Source organism: Argopecten irradians, chromosome 14, assembly GCF_041381155.1.
Source record: "Argopecten irradians isolate NY chromosome 14, Ai_NY, whole genome shotgun sequence".
Taxonomy (NCBI): domain Eukaryota; kingdom Metazoa; phylum Mollusca; class Bivalvia; order Pectinida; family Pectinidae; genus Argopecten; species Argopecten irradians.
Window position 1 is genome coordinate 30,185,767 of NC_091147.1, and position 21,372 is coordinate 30,207,138.

General features: G+C 37.0%; 1 protein-coding gene across 1 annotated transcript in view; it reads right to left on the reverse strand.

The window, feature by feature from the left end:
- LOC138307147 (calpain-5-like) overlaps nucleotides 1-18,314 on the reverse strand; it is a 39,500-nt gene extending 21,186 nt beyond the window's left edge. Inside the window, exons 1-6 of the mRNA XM_069247777.1 lie at nucleotides 17,917-18,314; nucleotides 6,601-6,805; nucleotides 5,710-5,841; nucleotides 3,520-3,728; nucleotides 3,202-3,394; nucleotides 2,778-2,974 (exon numbers count right to left, since the gene is read on the reverse strand). Coding sequence (XP_069103878.1) covers nucleotides 2,778-2,974; nucleotides 3,202-3,394; nucleotides 3,520-3,728; nucleotides 5,710-5,841; nucleotides 6,601-6,805; nucleotides 17,917-17,924 — 944 coding nt within the window. The 5' untranslated portion in view covers nucleotides 17,925-18,314. The remainder of the gene's footprint in view (nucleotides 1-2,777; nucleotides 2,975-3,201; nucleotides 3,395-3,519; nucleotides 3,729-5,709; nucleotides 5,842-6,600; nucleotides 6,806-17,916) is intronic.
- Between the last annotated feature and the right edge of the window lie 3,058 nt (nucleotides 18,315-21,372).

Genomic DNA, 21,372 nt, shown 5'->3' on the forward strand with positions numbered 1-21,372 from the left:
ATACAAGTTCTGTTCCCCTTCCCCCAAGGATGTTTCTGGCCAAATTTGGTTACAATCCATGCAGAACTCTAGGACAAGTAGCGATTTATAGGATTTACCTCTATTTCCCCTATTGGGCCCCACCCCTCCTGCCCCCGTGGGGTCAGAGCCAAAATTTATACAAGTTCTGTTCCCCTTCCGCCAAGGATGTTTCTGGCCAAATTTGATTACAATCCATGCAGAACTCTAGGACAAGTAGCGTTTTATAGGATTTACCTTTATTTTCCCTATTGGGCTCCGCCCCTCCTGCCCCCGGGGGGTCAGAGCCAAAATTTATACAAGTTCTGTTCCCCTTCCCCAAAGGATGTTTGTGGCCAAATTTGGTTACAATCCATGCAGAACTCTATGACTAGTAGCGATTTAAAGGAAATGTTGACGGACGGACGACGGAAGGACGAAGGACGGACGACGGACGACGGACGCCGCGCCATGACATAAGCTCACCGGCCCTTCGGGCCAGGTGAGCTAAAAACCTTAACCTGCATAGCTATTTTGGGTGCCTTAAAATTCTCTAAATCCAGCATTTCTCCCCTTTAGTGATTGTCCATACGGTGACCCATGGCAGCAATTATAATCCAAAATAATCAACACCAGTTGTGACAGATAACAGTATTACAACACTTCTGTGAAGAAGATCCCTGTGGAAGAAGATGCCTTACAAATAATAGATTTTAATGAGATAGTCCTTGACCATTAGTCGAATCCTTTATGGACATGGTATCAATCAGATTCATACCCAACCTATTTAAGGGTCAGACACGCTACCTGGATTACAGTGTACCAAAACCTGGCTATTTTCACCCATTGGACTTCTTGGTATTCTCATAATCCAGCATTTTCTTCCTTTAAATGATAGTCCATACCAATCACAACAATTCTAATCCAAGTTCTCCATTGTATTACTCAAAGCTACCCTCACTCTTAGCCATGATCATTTTGATTACCATCCTGGTATCGAACATATATGTATACATGAGGTATTTTTAGGTATGTAAATCAACACATACTATTTCAAGAATTCTTTACTAATTGATATAATCATCCTCATTAGAAAGATACTAAATGAATAAGGACATAGTCATTCAGATCCCCGCCAATGGAGATATCAAAGCTGAAGTAAGTTTGATTGTGGAGACTTATGTGTATGAAAAAAACCCACGAAAAAGTGCAAAAAATGAAAACCTAATAATAGCACTACTAGACCATAAAATGAATGTGTCTATGAAGTGGAAATATCTCTGCTGGTTTTAGAGTTATGCTCCGGAAATGAACCTGCTACAAAAATATGATATTTTCAGCAATGTTTCTATGGTTACAGAAAAAAGCACAAAGAGTGAAAACCTAAAAATAGCAAAAGAAACTACAAGACCATAAGAACAATGTGTCTATGAAGTTTCATGGAAATATCTCTGCTGGTTTTAGAGTTGTGCTCCGGAAACAATTCTTACACAAAAATCTGCCATTTTCAACAATGTTTCCATGGTTACAGAAAAAAGTGCAAAAAGTGAAAACCTTAAAATAGCAAAAGGCACTACTAGACCATAAGACTAATGTGTCTATGAAGTTTCATGGAAATATCTCTGCTGGTTTTAGAGTTGTGCTCCGGAAACGATTCTTACACAAAAATCTGCCATTTTCAACAATGTTTCCATGGTTACAGAAAAAGTACAAAAAGTGAAAACCTTAAAATAGCAAAAGGCACTACTAGACCATAAGACTAATGTGCCTATGGAGTTCCGTGCATATATCTCAACCGGTTTTCCAGCTATGCTGCAGAAACGAACCTGGTACAAAAATATGATTCTCAACCGGTTTTCCAGCTATGCTGCAGAAACGAACCTGGTACAAAAATATGATATTTTCAGCAATGTTTCCATGGTTACGGAAAAAGTGCAAAAAATGAAAACCTAAAAATAGCAAAAGGCACTACTAGACCATAAGAACAATGTGTCTATGAAGTTTCATGGAAATATCTCTGCTGGTTTTAGAGTTGTGCTCCGGAAACGATTCTTACACAGAAATCTGCCATTTTCAGCAATGTTTCCATGGTTACAGAAAAAAGTACAAAAAGTGAAAACCTTAAAATAGCAAAAGGCACTTCTAGACCATAAGACCAATGTGTAAGTTTTGTGGAAATATCTCTTCTGGTTTTAGAGTTATGCTCCAGAAACGAACCTTGTACAAAAATATGATATTTTCAGCAATGTTTCCATGGTTACGGAAAAAATGCAAAAAATGAAAACCTAAAAATAGCAAAAGGCACTACTAGACTATAAGACCAATGTGTGTATGAAGTTTTGTGGAAATATCTCTACTGGTTTTAGAGTTATGCTCCGGAAACCATTCGTACGGACGGACAGACGGAACCCATTTGTATATCCCCCCGCCAACGGGGGATAAAAACATTTCATAGGGATCTTAATTTACATCTTAGCAGAGTTTTGCAAAAACATAATGGGACTATCTGTGTCCCATAACAGAATAATAACATAATAACAGAAGCCGCATGTATCAAAGTTTGGTCACAATCAATTATGATTGTAAACCCTGTTGTACCGCCATCTCTGTTATACCGTCAAAATAGGCACTGGACACAAGGTATAACGGGGACTACTGTAAGTGAAATTTGAGCTTCAAAAAGGAGAGAGGGGCGCTTACAGGGACAAGGGCACTTACTGGGTCGAATACAGTAACATATTTATAAAGCATAACATAGAGTTGGATGGTATGGCACACACCCATCACTAAACGCCCCCTTCCATTCCTTCTCTCCCCAGGGATTCCGCAGACGGACCATAGCAATTTTCTCTCTATTGAAGAAGCTGAAGAGTCCAGATCCTTCCAGGTGAATGTTTTTTACTGCAGTGATTCCGTAAGCATGACCCTTGACCAGTCCAATGTCTGTTGACGCCTCCATCTCCTCACTGCTCTCAGCCTTCACACACAGATAAATATATGTTATTTAGTCATTTAACTCATTCTCCCTTGAAATCCCAAAATGGACTATTCCAGCCTTTGTACTAGATGAATATAAATGTGTAATCAAGGGCAAAGGGGTTCATCATAAAAGCATATTATTATTTATTTAGTTGTTTGCCTCGTCCATGAAGAGCAAAAATATCAAATTTCACCTACGACTTAGATCATTATGTGAATACATACTGGTATAGAAGCTGCCATCAGAGATTTCCGGTCCATCTGTTTCTTCATTCGCTCGAACAAGTCAGCACGCTCTTCAGGTTTGTTAGCGAGGTCGCGACCACGAAGGTCAACCTGCTCTGACACGCCACCAGTGAAATCTTCAAGAGCCTCACCAAGTTCTCCTCCATCAAGAGCCTCGTAACAGCCAAATAACCTATAATAATTCAATACACTAAACTATAACAAACACACAAGATTCCATAGAAAGCTGGCACACTCGCCATCAGCTGTGTGTTATGATTTAATGATAGTTCTCATTATCTCAAACTCTCAACTTACTTTGCATAAGCTTTTTCCAGCAATGCACTCCAAAACTCATTCTTACTCTGGGAATGAATGAAGACCAGTTCATTGTTGATCGTGGGTAACATGTCATCAATAACAACATCAATCCACTCTCCATATCTCCAGAACCGAAAATGGAATATTCCTTGGTACTTGTCTGCATCATTGTCATCCCATTCCTGTTCTTTCCATTCTGGAATTACCTGTAATAAAGGGTACCTGAATTACCTGTAAATATGGTACATGGAATTACCTGTGATATATGGAACATGAATTACCTGTAATATATGGTACCTAGATTACCATTAATATATGACCATGGTAAGACAGAAGGATTGTAAGACAGCTGACAGACGGTTGAAGGCTGGACCATGATAGGACAGAAGAATGGTAGGACTAACTGATGGCTGGAGGCAGAACCATGTTAGGACAGAAGGATGGTAGGACTAAGACTAACTGACGACTGGACCATGTTAGAACAGAAGGATAGTAGGACTGACTGACAGCTGGAGGCTGGACCATGTGAGGACAGAAGGTTGATAGGACTGACAGATGGCTGGACCATGTTAGGACAGCAGGATGGTAGAACTAACTGACGACTGGACCATGTTAGAACAGAAGGGTAGAAGGACTGACTGACAGCTGGAGGCTGGACCATGGTAGGACAGAAGGATTATAGGAATGACAGATGGCTGGAGACTGGACCATGTTAGGACAGAAGGATGGTAGGAATGACAGATGGCTGGAGACTGGACCATGGTAGGACAGAAGGATGGTAGGAATAACTGACGACTGGACCATGTTAGGACAGAAAGATGGTAGCACTAACTGACGACTGGACCATGTTAGGACATAAGGATAGTAGGACTGACTGACAGCTGGAGGCTGGACCATGGTAGGACAGAAGAATTATAGGAATGACAGATGGCTGGAGACTGGACCATGTTAGGACAGAAGGATGATAGGAATGACAGATGGCTGGAGACTGGACCATGGTAGGACAGAAGGATGGTAGGACTAACTGACGACTGGACCATGTTAGAACAGAAGGATAGTAGGGCTGACTGACAGCTGGAGGTTGGACCATGGTAGGACAGATGGCTGGAGGTTGGATGGCTGGAGGTTGGAACATGTTAGGACAGAAGGATGATAGGAATGACAGATGACTGGAGGCTGAACTATGGTAGGACAGAAGTATGGTAGGAATGCCAGATGGCTTGAGGCTGGACCATGGTAGGCCAGAAGGATGATAGGAATGACAGATAGCTGGAGGCTGAACTATGGTAGGACAGAAGTATGGTAGGAATGCCAGATGGCTGGAGGCTGGACCATGGTAGGACAGAAGTATGGTAGGAATGACAGATGACTGGACCATGGTAGGACAGAAGAATGATAGGACTGACAGATGGCTGGACCATGGTAGGGCAGAAGAATGGTAGGACTAACTGATGGCTGGCGGCTGGACCATGTTAGAACAGAAGGATGATAGGACTTACTGACGACTGGAGGCTGGACCATGATAGGACATAAGGATGATAGGAATGACAGATGGCTGGAGGCTCAATCTAATTAAAATTAGACTTGTAATTCCGCTCCACTACCATACTCTACGTTACGCTCCAATACAAGATCTAACAATGCCCTGTTCGGGGTCACCTCAGCATGACCCCTATGGTTAGCCAATCAGCATGTCGCCTACGGAATCTTCAGTGTGGTTGATTCATTTGGAAGTGTAAACTGATAATAATACGTCCTGAGATGTTCCTATTCTAGGCCAGAGGTCATGCTGAGGTGACCTCGAACGGAGCATTGTTAGATCTTGTATTGGAGCATAGCGTAGAGTATCGTAGTGGAGCGGAATTACAAGTCTAATTTTAATCAGATTGGCTTGAGGCTGGACCATGGAAGGACAGAAGGATGGTAGGACTGACTGACGGCTGGAGGTTGGAACATGGTAGGACAGAAAGATGATAGGAATGACAGATGGCTGGAGGTTGGACCATGGTAGGACAGAAGGATGGTAGGAATGCCAGATGGCTGGAGGCTGGACCATGGTAGGCCAGAAGGATGATAGGAATGACAGATGGCTGGAGGTTGGACCATGGTAGGACAGAAGGATGGTAGCTATATGACTGTCTGCTGGACTGGTATGTCTGGAGGCTGGACCTTGGATGACATACTCACTCTATCCCACACATCTTTGTTGGCAGATAGACAGGAGGAGGCAGCAACAAACCAACAGTTACCAAGGCGACCCTGGGTGACATCTCCAGCACTGGCGCCCTCCACAAACAGCTTGGGATTGTCACAGATTTGCTGTCAGAAATATACAATAATAAGGTACAGACACAAATCAGGAATGACCATCTAAAGATACCGAAACACCTTTCAATATTTTTAAAATGTAAATGTAAGACGAGTTTGATAATTTTGTAGGGACGTTAAACTTATCAACTTATCTTTAGCTTCCAAACAATTTAATGAAAATTAATAAAATGATCATTTTCAAAATGAGGGTCATCTTATGTTTCCTACTGTCATTTGAATTACCATGGCCAGATCACTGCAATAAATGGCAAAACAGAATCAAATTAATCTACATTATTAACATAGATTACCCGAGATATCTTTCATTTGTTTGGTATTATAGCATTATCTTAGACCTTTGATAGTATCTTCTTATATTATTATTGTTTAAAAATTTTTTTTATTTATTTCGGAAATTTAAATATAGTGTGCCTTTAAGTCAACAGAGATACATCTACAGACTTGATATAAATGCACAGAAGTGATGATCTTGATGGGTAACTTTTTACCAAGTTGCCGATCATATATATGAAGTCTGTTGATGTATGTTGTATTTCTGTTGGCTTAAAGAAGTTTACTTTTAACAATAAATGTGGTCAGATGGCCTGAGGTTATAGAAAACCTGATCAGTTTATATGTAAAATTTTACTAGTGTTGGCCAGAGCTACATTAACTGAAAACAACATTTCATCCCATAAATTACAATAAATTTTCAAGTGGAATCTGCGAATTAAGCCTGACAAAATATTTAACCTCTCTAATACTTACCTTTGGCCTTTTCCACACAACATCAGCTAACTTTCCTTGACTATAAAACAAGGAACGGTCATCTGGTGGAAATTCTAAGTCTATAAATAGATTTCCTTTCGCTTTGCATTCTTTTTTCAGTTTTGCATAATCTTGGTTTTTATAGGTCTTCATGGAGCCAAAACAAGGCAACAGACTCATTTTGGTTTTCGGTGTAGTAGCAATTCTGCAAAACAATGAAGACAACTCCTACAAAGAAATTAGGTGTATTTGTGAGGAGCTTCTTGAATCTATGGAAAATTTTATATCATAATATGGTAAACCTTAGGTTAGTTCAAACAAAATTTGAGATTTCAGCAATTTTATCTATTATTAGTAACAAATTCATACTCCAATCGGGCTATAATACTCTAGTTAGCGTATAATATGCAAGTTGGTGGTTTTCCCCGACCTGATATTAGGCAAAAATAATTAATTTACATTATATATAATAATTATAATAATAATCAAAGTACTGAAAGTACTAAATGGCTCGGTCTCGAGGATAGGAGGAATATATTTCTAAGGTCATTACTACTGTAGTTTTGTACAATAAGAAATAAATTTGGCTGGTGTTCCTTCCAGTTTGGACTTTGAGGATTCCTTGGACACCAAGATGTAAAATAAGAGACACATACTAAAATCTTGGAAGCCCATTCTAATATTTCCTATGATGTTATATGTCAAATGTTTTTATAACACCGTTAGCATTTTCCTTGTTAATTTGATGTTAATGAAAATATCCATTCTTAATGACTATTGTCATCAAGTTTCTGGGACCACAGTATCAGTTAACAAGTATTGTTTTGCAGCAGAGAAAGACGAGGCAAACTTTTCTATGTCAAAATGTCTTAAATATAGAATATGTCTGTCCTCTTGAAGACTTATCAATATTACCATGTGATTTTTGAATAAATTGGTCAATTGGTCTACTCTTAACAAGTTTTGTAATTATTCCTTTGTAAAACAGCAAGTTGATTGATATACATTGTATCCGAACTTCAATTCAAACCGGATAACTTGTTAGCTCACCATAGACCATGAAATTGTTTGTACACTTTCTTAACTTCAGGATTGTTTTACAAAATTACAAATGAATTTTTCTAAATTTTTTATTTTCAAATCCCCATACCTCTGATGAGTATAATAAAACTGTCATTACAAGTGAATCAAATATTTTCAGTTTAAGATGAACAGGAAGAGATACATTCCTTTATTTCTTATAAATAGCAAACACCGATTTAATTGTTTGTTCAGCAGGTTTTTTCCCTTTCTTTAAAAACGCTACCATTAACATTATTTTCTTTACCTAGATATGTAAACAATTCTTATAAATCTAATTCTGTATTCCATAACATCAACTGGTGTTGTACCGATTTACGTCTTGAGAATATCACAATTTTTTTTCTTTCTGATATTAAGTTCTAATTTCCATGTTATGCAATATTGTTAAAATTCATGTAACATTTGTTGTAGACCATCAAATATTTCTGATATCATAACAGTGTTATTGGCAAATAATATGATAAAAAGTTTGGGATATATTCCAATATCATATACCATAAAAACTGGTATAATTTGTGCAGGTACTTTTTAGGGCTGAAAATGCTTAAAAAATCTACTATCAGTATATTTAGCGCATCAAAAAAATGGGGAAAAACAATGTCCAGGGAGTCCCAAAACCGATGTATGAAGGTGACAATTTCAATGCAAAATATTCCCCATAAATGCTTGACAACTTCCACAAAAAATGTTGTATTTAGAAGAAATAACATATGAAAACCGCATTGTGTTTGTTTTCTTTTATTGGCCACCGTAACCTGAAACTGAAATATCTAGCAGATGTCCAAAACATCGGCGGTCTGGTCCGCCGTACTCCGTGCACATGTCAATGTTTTAAGATATCATACATGAATAGTAATCAGGAATATTTGAAAAGAGTAGAATATATGTACTTAAATTTGCACAATAAGTAATTAGTGTGTTTGAGATCATTAACAATCAACAGCAATCAGCTAGCGGATACGTAGTTTAGCTTGCAACAATCATAGTGTGCATAATTTGTCAAGATTTGTAAGACAAACTATTCTTTTCCACCAGGTAAGATTCTAAGTCATAAAGGTAGATTGAAAATAGGAAGGGAGATAAAATAACCAGATAAATATTTGTAGCGGGATCAGACTGGGTTGATTATCAGTGATCAGGTAGCTCAGTCGGAAGAGCTACATTTTCTTCTCTCCTACCAACGGCTGTGGTGTTTGAAAGGGTCTCGTATGTATTCAAAAAAGGAGGGAGGAGTGTAGTGGGACTGGACTGGGTCGATTGTCGATGACCAGGTAGTTCAGTCGGTAGAGCACTCAGCTAGTGTTCGGAGAGTCCCGGGATCGAATCCCGGTCTTGCCGCTAAATTTTCTCCTCTCCTGTTACATATGGTACCATACTGTGCATGTAGATATTCAAGGTAAATCAACAATGTTCGCTGATCTTGCAGAATTGCCTTACAGTATTATAATGAATGTAGTAAATGTATGTCTCATTGGTGTGATTGATTTAAAGGCAGTTCATGTGGTGACCGAAAAAAAAGGTAAAATCAATACTTTCAGAGTGATCAAGGAACATTGATAGTCAAGGCGGGGAAAACATAAGACGACCTGTGTTATACAAATTAATGTTTAATTGATTTTCATTAAAGCGAATAGTCGGGCAAGTGACTGTAAAATCGGTAAAAATGGTATTAATATATCCGGTATAATTTCTTATGAATTAGAAAAATAAAACTTTCCATCAAAATCGCTGTACATGCGAAGAAAATAATAATATCTATGGGAATCCTAAAAGTCCTCCCGACCGGCTATGAGTGCAGTTCAACCTTAACGCATGCGCAACACCCACCACTCTCCGTAGTAAACAAAACATGGCTACCGTAGTTTTGAACCAAAATGTTTCCGCCAAAACAACCAACTGACTCACCTAAAATGCGAAAGGAAAGGCAATGGAGCAGCGACAATCCCAACAACTGACTCGGTAAACATTACAACGCATGGACAGTGTTAATACAACTTGTTATAGTGAAGAGAACAGTTCAAACGAGCACGCGGCTCCGGACCGCTACTGTACGTACCTAGGCCTACTACCCGGTACTCCCTGCTCAGCTGATAGTGAGTGAGTCTTCGTATTTTGATCATTATGTAAATAGTCCCTAGCAGTATTTTTTTCATAAATGAGTGGTCACATATGGTCACATGTTTCATACCTGTTCCCCAATCGCGTAAAACGTAACCCTGGGGTAAATAGCGGTTCTTTAGTGGGGCCTCTTTAGGGGTAATGAATGCCCTGTATATTTATAAAATGTACCGTTGTAATGCATGTACAGTTAGAATGTAACCGCTAGTGCATTATCAAGCTAAGATTTGTTTCAATTAATCTATAATATTATGCTACCGGTCAATTCATACAGTTCTGATGTATATATTTATAGATTTTTAATTTGTAAATTTTTGTTCTGTACATGTTCTGGTAGTGTTATACACATACATTGTATATAGGATTTACATTGTAGGTTAATTGGTAAAATTGTATTGTATATGTTCTGATATACACATATACATATGTACATGTAGGTTTTAGCTTGTTCTTTAGATATATTTGGAGGACACATACAGTATTATTTCTGGTCATAATAATAAATAGTGTTTGTACATGTGTATGTACTGCCAGAAACATATATACATGTATATATATTTCTGGTACTGCAGCCATGTATCATTTATAATTATTCTGAATTTTTGTTGGAACTATAGATAATGATTTTTGTATCTTTTTTGAAACAATATTTTATTTCTATCAAATGCATCAGTGACACATTCACAACTTATAAAATGTTTTCTCTAAAATAAAAAAAAACAACTGTAGAATGAACCTACATTTATTCATTTATATATATTTGAAATTGATCATTTCAATTTTTGTCACATTCAACAGATATAAAAAATTGTTGGTTCTTTTTTTCAGGCACCATGCATGCATAGTGACATGAATACAGAAAGTTCATCCCTTGGACCTGTATACAAGTGTATGTATACATATACATACAATTAGCATCATATGAAGACTGAAGAATGTTGATTTGAGTGCTCTTGAAAGTAAACTTTTCCAATATGGACCTAGAAGATCATAAACAGAAACATTTAAACAGTATTAATTTATTAAATGTTCCTTTCAACTGTAATCATTAAATAAAATTATGATGCAATACTTTTTCATTGTTTAACTTTGTAGAAATATTTGTTTATATTAGTCCTCTAGATCCAGTGATTATAATTCTTGCATCCATATGCCTGCCCATTTGTTTGTCAGGGCTTGTGAGATAGCTTTTCAATTACTTTTAAAATATAAGGATTTTTTTTTTTACATATAGCAATATAGATACCATTGTCTTAGGATTTCTAAATTCTACTTTACATGAGAGTAGACTCAACATATAAATAAAACCATAAAACTAGCAAGTTATCTGAAATGTTAAAAATCTTTTTGTCTGAACCAAATTTCACATTTATTGTCTATGTGTAACTTGTACATAGACCATTTATGTATTAATACTGTAGTAACAGTGATTACAAACACAAAGACTAAAATGTAGTATGTAGTACTATGTACATCTGTCTTTGATTTGAGTTCTAAACAAAAAAGTGGTACCTATTGGGAAGTTGTGACTTGGGCGAAGGGTGAAATACAGAAGAAATAGCTACACATGGAAAAAAGAAAGATATACAGTACCATATGGATTCAAAATTGCTCCAAAATCAATGAGACTAAATAACCAAAAAAAAAAAGCCATGTAAACCCCAAATATGCAATGACCAGATCAATGATAAAGCACCCTTCCACTTCCAGTTATCTGTAGCTATTCTATATTTCAACCCCCCACTCAAGTTACAACTTCCCAACCTCATGATTCTTCTGTCTTTTAGCCCCCCCCCCCCCCCACCCCCCAACACACACATACCTGATTGATTGTCATGTTATTTCAGGTTCCTATTCAGGTATTATTCCTAAAAACCAAAAAGGGTATACACACTGTGTACTCTCAAAGGAGGGGAACCACTTCATTCAAAAATGGAATTTACAATTTCATCTTAATTTTGAAATTTTCAATTTAATTATTAATTACTGGACTATTAAAACAGTATAGAACCCCTCGGCATCAGACAAAGTACTGTGGTACACATTTCTCTTAATTAATTACTTTTCTTCAACTCAATCATCTTTTTCTCCAGAGCACAAAAAAGAACAGGAAACAACAGAAAAGGAAAGTAACATACATGTAGGCCTATATGTTTTCTGGAAATATATATATGATGTGTTAATTCTCACAGCATAGGCCTACATGAATGTAAAGAATTAAATATTATCAATGTTTGAGAGAATTTCCTAGTTGTAATTCTATAGCTGCTACATGGAATGTACGTTTACATATATACATTGTACGATACATATACATCATAAAAGTTTCTTTCCTTCCAGCTGGACATTCATGTCATCTCTCTCCAGAACTCAAATATTGTTTACAAAAAAAAAAAAAAACCAGAGACATAGATAATTTAATTAAATCTCTGCAAAAAACTACACGAATAATTGAACACATATATTGTACTTGTAAAATATCCATGTATGAGCTAATTTATTTTCACATCTGTGACAGCTACATGCATGGACGTTCTATGGAACGTTTTCGTGTGGTTTTAAATGGGAAATTATGTTACGATTATTTGTATTTAACCTTCATGATTCGGTTGATGTAAAATACGACGAATGCGATGCTGCAATAATTGCCCCTTGCCGGGGCCCCATCTCTGCATCGGCCGAATATTTGTGTCGATTTCCATGTACAAGATGCTTTTATCGAAAAATGATTACAAAGCATTGTCATTGATGTAAGAATACTTCTTTTGCATCAAATGTATCATCTCAAAACAACAATTTGCATACCGCATTAGTGGTTTATCACACGAAACGAAACCGACACGACTGAGAAACACATGTCCATGTTGACATTTCCACGCAGCCTCGTTTTCAAAGAGTTTGGCGAATTTATATTTAGAACTGTGCTAAATTTACACGGGGCTTCCCCAAAATTTCAATGGTCAAAACTGGACACCGTAAGCAGAACTTGACCATCATTATGGTATACAATGACTTTTGGAAGGCCAAAGAACGCATTTAGACTGGTTTCCTTTGCCCGACTATTCACTTTAAATTGTCTCAAAGGTGATGATTAGTGTGTTATGAACGATAATTAAGCTAAATATGTTTTTGACAAAAAATATAAACAGCTGATGTCATATTGTGTTTTAAATTTAAATAATCTTTTATTTATTCATTTCATTTCAAGCATGTACATGTCAAAGAATATAAACAAATATCAGGTATATGCTTAAATCATATTACAGTTAAATTCACAATAAGGAATTTGAAGATGATGATAGTAATTATTTTCGGATTGAAAATGATTACAATATTAAGCTTCCACAGTTGAAAATTACTTCTTTTTGTTCACACAATTCTTCTCCTAGACTGTTTCCAGTTGAAATGATACATACATGCTGACATTCTGTAAAAAATAAGGAAACAATAAATGTATTAACAGAGTAATTACTGAAATTACATTGTTCACACCCTAAGATGTAATCGCACTAAAAACAGTGATCATGTGGGCTTTTGTACGATTGCATTTGTAAGACTGTGCCAGGTGGTAGAGATTAGTTCCGCTCGAGTGATCGCACAATGCAAGTGAATATGTTTATGTAAGTTTTAATTGCTAATCTCAGATGCTTGTTGGTAAAATATAACTCAGGATAATTGCTAAACAATTAACAGTTTTCTCTACATTTTTACAAATTGAAACAGCTTTTTAAGTGCCGTTTTACGGAGGTTTTACGGAAGAATTATGAAAAAGAAATCGACATTTTCGTCGATCTAGTAGTTCAAAAAATATCACTTCGAGTTATATGAACATTCCATATATGATTTATGTCATTCGGCCAAAAATTTACTTCGTATTACCTAGTTTAATGAATATGCTGTATGTATATGATCAGAACGTCAAGCTCGATCCTGTGGTGAAAAAAACTAAAATGTTTTAAAAGTATGGTTAAGTGGTAATCTCTGAACGTGCTTTTACATGTGCTTATGAAATTATCGATAATTATGGATGTGGTAAATATTCATACCTTATTAACTGCCGTTAGTTTTAAGATTACGCCACCTTGGACATTTACAAAATGTTCACCGTCTGTCACGTGTTATTTTATCAGTAGACCAAGTTTGTCCAAAATTTTGTTAGAGTTGTCTTTCTTCCATTGTAGTAAGGCCATGTGCCATAACACAGCCGTGATAAAAGCATCTCCATTTCGCCATGGATTGTATTTGCTCCGAGACAAATTTGATTCAAATTACAAAATCATTATGGTATCAATTTTGATGTTCGAGGTGAAATATTGATTTCTTTTTTTTTCCGTTGCGGAATAACTGTCTCTAATAGGGAGTAAACGTCTGGGGGCAACCTAGCTGCGATGACGTAGCTCTGAACGACGGACGGAAGATTTCTGACAAATGGTCGTCGTACGGAGTGGAGGCAGGGTATGATTATTCGTTCTAGGGGGAACCAGCTTCGGAGTGAAGCATTTTTGGGACGAAACGTCTTCATTCATTGTAAACACCATTTTGGTGACGAAAAGTCTAGATACTTTGTAAACAATCAGGTGAAAATTTTCAAACAGAAGATCTTTTGGATAGTGTACATAGTAAGGATATGAAAGCCGTAATATACTATTCCTATTTCAACGTTACAGATACGCTTATTTCAGTAACTTTCATATTCAAAATTTGCTATTTAAAATTCCCGGTAAAATCAAAGTTGTTGAATACACTGCCGCTAGGAGCGCTAGTATCTGCGAGCAATTTCTAAGCCAATCATATTGAGGAAATTGACTGTAAGAGAATTTTGCAACCACGATCATAATGGCGAGGTGACCCTCGCCAAAAATACTGTAAGAGATATCTTCATAATTCCAGTTGTTCTGAAATCAGAACGACTTTTTAAAGTGAACAGTCGGGCAAGGATGGCTAAAGTCGGTAAAAATGGTGTGAATGTATCCAGTATAATTTCTTATGAAAAAGAAAAATAAAATCTCTCGCCAAAATCTTTCACGGTGCGAAGAAATTAATTTAAAGTATAGGAATCCTAAAACGTCCTCCCGGCTGACTATGTCCGTGGTTACATTTACACGCAGCCTCGCTTTCAATGCTTTTAACTTTCCTTTTCTTTAATGGTCAGAACTGGGAAACGTAAGCAGAACTTGGCCGCCGTATTAATATGCGAGAACTTTTGGAAGGCCAATGAACGCATTTAGACTGGTTTTCTTTGCCCCCGACTATTCACTTTAAGTGTTCCAGCAAAATTAATGTAGTGTAACTTACTTACTTTTGGAAAAAATCAACTTTTTGTGTCCCTATTTCCCTGATGCAAATATCCACTGTTGTCATACTTGAAAGGTCTTTATCACTACTGTGTTTATTCCCGTTGAAAACAAGCTTTCTGACGCCCTTCGCGGGTTAAAATTATTTCACAAACTTACAGTCAACAAAACAAGCGGAACAATATCAAGAAACAATGCATTTTCAGCACTAATATATCGACATAAGTTGGGCACAGAACTCGATACCAGATAATAAGAAATTCCTGTAAGAGTTGTTATATGAAAATATTACGATATCAGTAAATAAATGTTTGATTTCTTTCGTTTGATTCAATTTCTAAATTCGATGACTTGATCTCGAACATTCCAGTGACGTCACTTCTAGTAGGAGTGAATGAAACTGCGGTCAGTCCGTCCAAACAGTGACGTCACAATCATCGGAATGACGTCGCTTACATATTTCCCATGGTAGTAAAAAGGAGTACACACTCATTATGTTTAGTGAATGCATCTTTTCTTGATCGTCAAAGAAGCGTTTCACTCTGAGCGAAATCGTGTAAAAACAGGCAATTTGTTTTCGTTTTGAACACCATCTTCTGTATATATTATATAATGAACATGTTGCAGGATAAAGAGTATACGGTCACTATCTTACAATACAAGTTTTATTTTGGTGTCAACAGGGAAAACCTCCTCATCTCACCTCATATTAATTATAGCAAAATAAAAATGTCCAACGTTGGAAATATTGCAAGTACATTCATTATTTACATAAACCAGTAATTAGAATAATCATTTATTTCATCAAGACTAAATAATTTGCAAATCCCATATATCGCCTGCAAGGAGCCGTCCTTGGCGTATCGCTACCCACGATGCTCTCGATCGTGGTCTTATATTATGTAACTTTTCATGGGATATTAAATCTAGATATATCTGTTTTCGACAGTTAAATTTCTATGAACATGTGTAAAACAAGCAGTCTCAACTGCTATTCCGAGACCGTAAAATGCAATTTTGGTCACCTCAGCCAAAACACAGGGGCACGCAAATTATGACAGAAACGTTTACTAGTAAAACGATACGTATGTCATTTAAAAGTATTGGAGACCTTTTGATATGCACGTGTATATCATGACGTTTCAAGTGGCTGCCCGTATTATTTTTGTGAAAAATGAATTATACATACATGTTATAAAATTAGGTTGGCTTTTTATTATCATTATTGTTATATACACTCTTTGTATGTGATATTTAAACGGAAACACAGATCTAAGAAGCCAATGATATATACAGTCAAACCTCGATGTATCGAAGTTCAAGGGACCGTCAGAAAAACTTCGAAACACCGAGACTTCGAATTATTCGTGGTTGAAATTAGACCGATGTTTTTTTTTTACCATGACCAACTGTGGTAGTTGTGTATATGTCGTCTCGGTTCCGTAAACTTTATAATCATTGTATTTACCACAAGCAGAACAAAATAAAAACGAAGTATGCGATTAATCACATGTATTGCTATCGTTAGCAATACATACGTATATTATAAACAAGACTTACGTGTACTAGGCCTAACCCATGTACAAGTGTTCGTTTGGTGACTATTTAAGCGATGGTTAATATTACGGAATAAATATAAAAAACGAAAACACGTTGTAAAAACGAAACTAAAAAGGAGGAACCGAAAGCGCTACAACACCTACAAAATACTTCGATTTAGAATGATCGATTTGCTCCAGTATTTATGCCAAAGTTGTGCAATGAAACAGTTTTGAGTATGAGTTACTAATAATGTGGCTCGCTATTTACCGTTCCGTAAATTCTACAAACCGCTACCAATGGCGGCGGCGAACATCAAAAACGACTAACTGTATCTTTGCCGTACTAATGATTTAATAAAGCAGCTTGTAAAAACAAAGCACCGGGTATCGGCCTGATTATTGATATTAATTATCTTGATGATATCAAGCTAGCAACACAAGCTGTCATAATCCCTATTGTCCGGCGAGACAGCTAGGTGTGACAGCATGCCACAGGGTATCGGCGAACACCTGATCTGCACAGGTAAATTTTTATTCGAATCATCGAGTGTCAGTTACCTATGATTCTATAACAAATGGTCCATGAAAAAAGTTCAATACATCGAGAACTTCGTTTCATACATGGGTTAGTTAGTAATGTTATATTGTGAAGAAATTCGGGACCAGACAAAAAGTTCGATACAGCGAGAAATTTGATTCATCGAAGTTCGAATCATCGAGGTTTGACTGTATAATGTAAGTATCGGTTAGCTTGATAAATAAATAATAATAATAATAAATAATATAGACAGGTTTAGCGGACTAGTTCGAGGCGGTGGAGGGGAGTTATTCCAGAGGTGGATAATAACGACTGTGATAGTTACAACTGAAGTATCGAGAATGTGTTGTACCCAACCCGACTAATGTTAGATAGAGGTAACAGACGAAGATAACGCGATATTCTATTTTTAGTTTCGTGTAATTAATGCATACAATACATCTTTAGTCAAAGCAATCCCTAAAATATTATATTCCACAGCGTCATATCATAATGAATAAATCAAAAATTCATAACATAACAACAAAGCAGTTAAACTCCTAAAACAACATCATATAACCAGGTCCGGTAGCACCGCTAAATCTGGCTATATAGCTAGATTTGACTATATAGCCAAATCTGACTACACGTATAGTGGACAAATGTAAACAAACAGGTGAGATCTGGTCACATTTTTCTCGTGCAATATGAAAGCATAGATGACGAAACATGTAAGTCGGTGATATGAATAATGTTTGCCTACTTGTTCATTTGCAGGTGACTTTTTATAATTCCATCGTTGCAATTATTTAGTATCCATTATCACTAGTCCCCGGTAACAAAACTATAGCGAGGCGAACCAATATGGCGTCGTTGTGTCGTCTGCAGATAAGCATCCACCTGATGAAGATTCAGGCCACAGGTGCGCTTGAAGCATGCAGATCCCGTGCAACATTATTCATGTGCAAAAAGTGCTATAGACGGCTCATAAACAAAAAGATATTTGGCATATTTCAAATGGGAAATTTGGATTTTATATCGTTTACATCAGAACATGAGGATGAATGGATGCGAGTACCAAAAAATGCAACGACGGATTTTTAAAAAATCACCGGAAATTATCTTGGATGACAAATATATTTCGTTTTGCCGATTTTCAAGATTCGTCATTCAATGTTCGATGTGTACGCTGATTTTGTTACCAGGTATGTCACTTTTGTTTACATTTGTCCACTATACGTGTTGTCAGATTTGGCTATATAGTCAAATCTAGCTATATAGCCAGATTTAGCGGTGCTACCGGACCTGATAACCACATACCTGTCTGCCCCGCCTTTCCCAACTTGCTTGTTTTGACGGAAGTAGACAAGGGAATTAACTGTGAACAACTTCCGGTATCTCGGTAGAGGTGATCTCGTGTACGCTGTGTCCGACCCGCTCCCATATACCCAATCCCCGTACCAGAGATAATGTTTATTACCGGTTTCTTGGCATTTAACAAGCTACAATAATGATTTTGGCTATATTTCAATTTTACATCATTGTGTCAAATATCAACTACAAATTGTCTTTACGTTCGTCATAATTTCAGATGTTCGTTTTTCAATCGGGGATTTCTGGTGGTGGAGGTGATTTCGTGTACGCCGTCCCCGATACCGTACCCGATCCCCGTATCAGGAATGATGTTTATTACAGATTACTCGACAATAAAACAAGCTAATAACGTTGGTACGGTTAGATTTGGAATTCATTTTTACATCATTGTGTCAAATATCAACGCACAATTTTCTTTATTTTTCTCATAATTGCAAACAATAGTTTTCAAGCGGTGATTTCTTGTACGCCGCAATCAACCGTGAAATTTCATTAATTTTGGTGCATACTAACTATTTAAAGGCTTTTCATAATATTTGTTGTATTCTCGTAATCAATTATACACATATGATTGAAATTGCAAAGGAATTTTAAAGATTTCAGTTGATACATGTGCAAAACCTTGCCTTTATCATGTATCACGGCGATGGCGTACAAGCAGTCTCAAGATCCCCGAACCCGTACCACGGGAGCTAACTCTAGTATACTTATATACAGTTGTATGTAGAACTTTACATGTATACTGTAACGTATCGGGGGTCCGATCTCAGTCTGTCACACCAAAGATCCCAACAGTTATAAGTATTCATCAACTAACAAACTAACAAAGAGCCCGTTTGCCAATATATACAGAAAGGGCCTACCTACATGTACAGAGTGAATATTTACAGGACATGCTGCTTACATGAAATACTAATATACTTGTTCTACACACTAAAATGGTTTCCTTAAAGTGTACACGGAACGGTTTGGTATATAAGGCTTGATAAATGCGTCTTTGGATAGAATTTAGAATGGAGAAATTACGAGTTTCATAGCGAATACGGTATTAGAGATAATGCGACTTTTCTCTAAAACACACCTGAAGCCCCAAGCCATTGACCCCGATTCAGGACCCCTGACCTGTGACGTCACGAGGACAATGGGAACTATTCTACTCGCATAAGATAGAGAGGCGATTTTTGGTGTCTGCCATCTAATATAAACTATCTGTTTGTAAATATCAATTTTGAAGACACAAATACCTGTGTTCATGTCCGATACCTATTTAATATTATCCTTAATCACAGATATGAGCTTGAAAAACGCTTGAAAACAGGGATTTATGCCATGCATACATGTAAATTGATGTACCTGTCTTAGATAAATGAACATATCTACGCAATTACTGCATAATTTTACACAATAAAATGTTCATAATAATCCACGTACATGTACGTTGTATATCTGCGGTGGTTGGAACCACATATATGTGAATATTATATCAAGGATTCTTGATTATGTTATCCATTATATATATAATTAAATCGTCAACATAACTGTATACTGTATATATATTTGTAAAATTCTCGTAACCCCATTTCAGGAATACATATATGTCCCCCTTTTTGCTATAACCCCACTACCAAACACATCACTGCCGTTGTCCTCGTGACGTCACATCCGGTTATTCCTGAAATCAGCGTGAGCGGCCGATTCCCTGATTATCAGTCGATATACAGGTAAAAATCGAGCACTTCGGAGGGCTGTATTTCGATACTGAAGCGGCCGATTTTGATGCGGTTTTCAACATTCTTGTCAGGAGATCAAACAGAATAACATATCTAAATATTATTTTCCGTTCCGTGTACACTTTAAGCTATATACTCTAACTAACAAACATAACCAAAATACAGTACATACATTTTGTACTACAACCTAACCTATGACAATAGAAAGTATATATTTACAGGTATGGACAAGCACTTCCTTTGCTCGGCCTCCCTAAACCATCTACAAGTATCTCACCTAAATATTAAATGAGCTCTCAAATAGCTGCAGTGCTGTTCTAAATACCCGTGGTGCTTTACCACACCACAACGGAACACTAAGTACTTAACACCCAGTACTATAGCTACCGCTACCCACAGTGTTAAACCACACTGCTGAACCCTTCAGTCACAATGTACACTCGTACTTTAGCCCCAATACACACCCTGACCCTGGCTGCACGGCTGCACCGCTGACCACTACAGGCCAAACTGGGCATGAGCTCTCTCTTTCACCCCGTGCATATGTGATGAAATACGGTTGTATTACCATGCTATCCGGAATCGCTGTCTGCTCTATTTTGTCTGTTAGTTTCGCCGTCAAGTAGACGCTTGTAATGTTAAGCTATATGTGAGTTAAGCGTTCTAGAGCCTAGGATTATTGTAAATAGATGGCGCTAATGTCGTTGCCCGGCAGTATATAAAGCCGCGGTTTTCTACGAGATTTTTTTTTTTTTTAGTGTTGGACGAGCTGCTGAAGTGAAAGCACCCAAGTAAATACAAGGTAAATATAGATGTGCCTGAACAAGGCTTGCCTATATACGTCAGTTGATAATAACTTACGGTAGAGTTGAGATCGGAGATTGACGTGCCTGAATAAGGCTTTCCTCCTCCGCGTTATATACTCTGGAGAGTAAGTTGTAAACTGAGCCTTGGGATTGCTCGTTGAATGATTACGTTTACATGAATCATTGAGAGTACTAGTGATTACTCTGTGAGTACTCGGTAATATGTAATGATTGTGTGTGAATCATTGTTGGAGTGATTACTCTGTGAGTACTCGGTAATATGTAATGATTGTGTGTGAATCATTGCTG